The sequence below is a fragment of the Triticum dicoccoides genome, chromosome 1B (genome assembly GCF_002162155.2).
Source record: "Triticum dicoccoides isolate Atlit2015 ecotype Zavitan chromosome 1B, WEW_v2.0, whole genome shotgun sequence".
NCBI classification, from domain to species: domain Eukaryota; kingdom Viridiplantae; phylum Streptophyta; class Magnoliopsida; order Poales; family Poaceae; genus Triticum; species Triticum dicoccoides.
In genome coordinates, this window is record NC_041381.1 from 154,404,736 (window position 1) to 154,410,088 (window position 5,353).

Here is a 5,353-nt window from a genome sequence, read left to right on the forward strand (position 1 = left end):
AGTTCTTCATATGGTTGGCCTTACAAGACCGGTGCTGGACAAATGAGAGACTCGCGCGACACGGACTGCCACACGGCTACGCTTGTGTGTTCTGCGACCAGGCCACTGAATCCATGCAGCACCTCTTGATTGGCTGCTCCTTCTCCCGCATGGTGTGGCATGACGTTTTCTCCAAGCTACGGCTTACCAGCAGCATACCTCAAGGCCATGAGTCCTTCTTCGACTGGTGGCAAGCATCCACGTCTTCCGCCCCAGCCCCCCTTCGCAAAGGCACTGCCTCCCTTGGTATCATCGTCGCCTGGACCCTCTGAAAGCATAGGAATGCTTGCACCTTTGACGACGTCCGCCCATCAGTTACCGAAGCCTCTCGTGCTGCTCTAGCCGAGGTCGAGATGTGGGCCATGACTGGTGCAAAGGGACCACGTTCTTTCATTTTTGAGCCACCTTGATCGAACCTTGTAACTGCAACTTTGCGTAGGTCTAGCCACGAGTGTGTAGCTCGACCAAGCGCATGTAAACTCTTCTCCCTATCAATGAAATGATACGCTCTATGCGTATTCGAGAAAAAGGTATCATCCATATGATACTAATGTATAATACTATCTTCGTAATGCATAATATCATAGTATATTAGTATCATGTACTCCCTCCGTTCCACAATGTAGTGCCTATAGATTTTTATGAAAGTCAAACTTTGCCAACTTTGACCAAGTGTATAGAGAAAAATGTTCATATCTACAATACCAAACATGTACATTCTGAAAATATAACTCATGATGTATCCACTGATGTGCATTTGGTGTTCTAGATGTACCTACCTTTCTCTATAAATATGGTCAAAGTTTGTACTGTTTGACTTTTGTAGAAATCTATAGGCACTACATTATGAAACGGAGGGAGTAGTACTTTATTTATTGTCATGCATGACAGATAGTAGTATAACATTTATTATAATATGTATCGTGATATGATACTCAACCCTTTCTTTTTTCCTTTAAATGTATGACATCTCATTAAAATTGTCTAGTTGGCATGCATGATACAAGCTATAATACTACAATTACGACCAGCTTCAGCATTGTGTAGGTGCGAGTGTGGCGATGGTGTGCTTCTTTTCTCCGTGTTACTACAAATAAAGTACACCAATCTTTGCAAACATGTTATGAGACTATGATTACATGAGTACAAGAAAATGACCCAAGTACGCAGTTAAGCAAGGAAAAAAAACCAAGGAGGCAGTTCTTAGGGAGCAGAGTATAATTCCGTTGTGTTACTTTCTTGTGCATATCTATACGAGTATACTATATGGTCTCTGGATGACTAGTCCATGGAGTAGCAGATCTGCTTGAAAGCCTGGACGTGTTGGTCATCGAGCGCCATGAAGAGGTCGACACCGCCCTTGGCGTCGCAGGACGGCACGAAGATCATTATTCCTTCGATGGGCAGGTCCGGCGGTAGGAATGCGCAGGGCGGCCCGCACCCAAAGTCGAGGTCGTGGAAGCGGAACCCGAGCCAGCTATCAACCTCCAGGTCAGGGCAAAACATTGTCCCTGGCGTCGCTGCCGTCGAAGCTAGCTCCTCGCCGCCGTCTTCAATCACGCCGCGCTCCGCCTCCCCGAAGTCGATAAACGACTGAATGTACTCGTCGTCGACGAGGGCGACGGCATCCCGGATGGAGGCGACCACCGTTGGGTAGCTGCTGGACAGGAGGTCCCGAACCTGCATCCTCGGGAACGCCCAGAGCACCATGTTCCCGAAGAAGTCCATGGGCACGGGAAGCTTTGCGCGGCCGCGGCAGTTGACGGCGACCCTCACCTGCGTGAAATCATCCGGCGCCAGATCTCGCGCCGCCGTGATCTTCTTCCACGCGTGGGCAAGGAGGCACTGGAACGTGCTGCAGCGCGTGCCCACACGGGCCTTGAGGTCAGCGATGAACTCATCGGGGAAGTGCACGGCCAGGTTCTTGATCCTGTCCATGGGGAGGACACCATAGGAGTGGCTCCGGCTGAGCCCGCCCTTGAACTCGATATTCCGGTGATCATACGCCGACGTCGGTGGGCTTCGGGGGACAACGGTGGCCGAGCGATCGACGAACGGCGACATGAGAACTGCCGAGTCAGTGCGGACGGCGCTGGCCCACGCGGTGTAGAAGACGCTCATGGACTGACCGTCAGCGACCTGGTGATGGCAGGCGGTGCCGATCACCAGACCGCCGCACGCGTACCTCGTCAGCTGCGCCTGGAAGATGGGCTCATTCGCACGTTCCTGCAACCCAACAGTGTCAAAAATCATCAGCATGTTTTCAACCCTACAGTACGTGTGGAAGTCTTATTGGGACGTGTAAAAATACTCTGCATCTCTCATCACCTTTTCGGCCTTCGGGTAGAGCTCGTTGATGTGCGCGGACACGTCGTGCGCCAGCGCATCGGCAAGGTCCGCGTCCGCGGTGGCCTCGAGAACAAGCACCCCGGCGTCGTTGAGGTGGAAGCACTTCCGGCCGTGGTCGTCGGCAGCGAACCTCCCGGCGAGGTGCGGGAACCTGGCGACGGCGGCAACGAGGCCGGCCTTGAGCGCGTCGTTGGTCGGCGCCGGCGCGTTCCACGCGAAGACGGCCGGGATGTAGCCGTCCGTGGAGGCGCGGTCGAAGACGGTGAGAGGCACCTTCTTGCCGCCGCCGCGGGCCGACTCCCGTGAGGGCTCGAGCACCATGCTCTGCGTGATTTCCACCGTCACTGCCATTGCTGGAGCAGCCAAGGTAACAAATGATCGTGTGTGTTTGTGTTGTGTGGCTCGTTGTGTTGTGTTGGGTTAGCGCAGGTTAGTGTGTGCATGTATATATAGGCAGGCGGGTTTTTCTTTGGGGGGTCAGCCGGCCAGGCCGAATACCCTTGAAGGGGAAAATTGATAGGTTGGCTGGTTAGTCAAAAATTGGGTTGGTAACGTTGACGGCACTAGCACCAACCCCGCCAGGTGGGCATGCGTGTGGCTACTGGGTTCTCAAACGGTGCAGAGATTTGTAAAGCGGGTGAACTGTCCTGCTGGGATGCCAAGAGAATGGTGTTCGTACGTACGAGCATTCCCTCCTCCTGACTTGTCGGCCTTCCCACAACAGCCGCCTCCGCTGACGTCTTCTTCAACCTTGTGTCCTGCTGGGATGCCGGTGAACAGTTCTGCTGGGATGCCAGCAAGTTTTGTGTCCCAACTAAATACTAATCGATTTTCTAGGTAAATTTTATTCTAGGGCAGGCTTCATTGTGTAGTTGTGGATGGGCGTACCTTGAAGTCCATAAGCAAACACATTTTTTGTTGTAAACACTCTCTGCATATTTTTTTTTACTTCGCATATTAGTTTTGTCTTAAGTCGAACTTCATAATTTGAGTACATTTATATTTTAAAAATTAATACACTATAAAAATATATGTCATGATGGATTGGATGGTATTAATTTGGTATTATGAACACAGATTTTTTTCTGTAACCTTGATCAAACTTTATTAGAAAGCTTGACCGAAGACAAAACTAATATGCGAAGTAAAAGAAAATGAAGGGATCGTGATGGTATCATGATGAGTTTGATGCATCATGCACGGACACAAAGTACATGATTGATTAAGCATGGCGGACGAAAACTCGTAAGGGCACGCATGCAAGCAGCCGCCCAGTTGCTTTAAGATTGATGCACTAGTTTATGTCATTAATCTTTAATCACTGCACTATAGCCCATGCATGTCAGCTTTTGACAGAGTTGCATGTGTCACCCGTCCCACCTCATATATTTGAATTTGTTGGAACTTTTGAAATGAAAGTCCAAATTAAGTTACAAATTCGTGTTTGCTGCAACGAGTAATTTCGAATAAGATCAATTTTGAATACATTTATGCAAATTTGGTCTCATCACAAGGAACACAAATATGAAAGATGTCAATTGGACTTTTGATTCAAAAGATATAACAAATTTAAATTTACTAGTCAAAAGAAAAAACATGGGATCTGGGGCAGGGGAGGCATGCACTCTCCGTCAAAAACGGTATCAAAGCCGCATGCATGCAGTAATTAAGCTCTAATCATAAAACCATTTTTGAAATCTTGATGCACTAATACGGCTCCATGCATGCGTGCCCCTGCCGCTGTGTGCCACAAATCGTCTTCCACGTAGCGAATATATGCTTTGTTAGTCAACAATGTTATCTTGGTAGGTAAGATAATGGCTACTTAGATAGGTGCATGATCAGGCCGTATGGATGAGATCGGCTTCTCATGGTTGCACGGCCGGCTACGTGCAAAGGCAAAGGAAGGGTAACAAGGAAAGGGATGCGCACCTACTCAATCCAGTGACACGATCTGACTTGTCTTGTTGGGCGGCGGCTTCTCTCTGAATCGATTCTCCGCGGCGTGTTTTGTTTACTCAGAGTGCGCGTAAGTATCGTATGTGACGCGAGCGCTCGAAGATGCATGATGTCTGCTCTTCTCTGAAAAAAGCAATCAGCAGTAGCCGGTGTGAACCATCAATTCCCCGGTGTACACTGCATGCTTTTTGGCATAGACCAGCTAGGAAGACGCAAGCGCACACGTACACACGATTCCTCGGTCACGCGGCCACCTCCATGAAACACACCGTGTCACCACCAATCATAATGCGTGATTAGGAGTTTATAATCCGGCAAGACCTCTGTCTATGTCTGCAGACTTGGGCAAATGGAAACAAACGTCCTCGATCCAGCAAGTTCAACGTCCGTTAACCATTTTTCTCTAACGAACGCCGGTCGCCTACATTTCCTTTAAAAACTTCTCGTTAAGAGGAGGACAAGGCATATCATAACAGCACCGAAACTCCAAAAGCTATAGCTACGGGTCTGTTACGCGTAGTCGGATGCTTGGACCGGCCAATATGGCAAGTGGGAACTGAAGCCAGCGTTCCCACAGAAATTTCTGGCCAAAACTCGCAAAAACCGGACGCGCGACGCGACGAGCCGATGCGGTGCATCTATCTGCCCCGCGACTTGGATGACCACGACCAACGAGTAGCCATCGACGAGGTAGGACGTATCGGAATGCGACAAGCCCCGCGACCTGGATGACCGCGACTGTTGGTGGATGGATTCGGATTGGCACGCACGCGTACGAGCGACTAGAGACTTGTGAAGCCAAAAGCGGGTAAGTATGGGAAAATAAATTTATGCTTGGAAGGTGGAAAATAGATTTTCGGCTAAGATTAACGTTTGGGCACTGGCTGGTCACTAGCTAGTGGCAGTAACATCTCGCAATTAATTACTACACCAGTATTTAACCTGGTTGTCTAACGACTCTTCGGTTCCTCCTACCTCGGGTGGAGTGATGCCTATGCAGTTGAAC

General features: G+C 49.5%; 1 protein-coding gene across 1 annotated transcript; it reads right to left on the bottom strand.

Annotated features, from left to right (window-relative positions):
* Nucleotides 1-1,112: 1,112 nt before the first annotated feature.
* LOC119324746 (tryptamine hydroxycinnamoyltransferase 2-like) lies at nt 1,113-2,790 on the bottom strand. The gene is made up of 2 exons (XM_037598518.1): nt 2,368-2,790; nt 1,113-2,265 (listed from the first exon to the last, which is right to left on the bottom strand). The coding sequence occupies exons 1-2, from the start codon at nt 2,737-2,739 to the stop codon at nt 1,321-1,323; spliced, it is 1,317 nt and encodes a 438-aa protein (XP_037454415.1). The 5' UTR covers nt 2,740-2,790; the 3' UTR covers nt 1,113-1,320.
* Between the last annotated feature and the right edge of the window lie 2,563 nt (nt 2,791-5,353).

Coding starts and splice junctions, on each gene's coding strand:
- LOC119324746 (XM_037598518.1), bottom strand. CDS start 2,739: ATGGCAGTGACGGTGGAAATCACGCAGAGCATGGTGCTCGAGCCCTCA. Junction 2,266..2,367: donor TCTACCCGAAGGCCGAAAAG/GTGATGAGAGAT, acceptor GTTGGGTTGCAG/GAACGTGCGAATGAGCCCAT.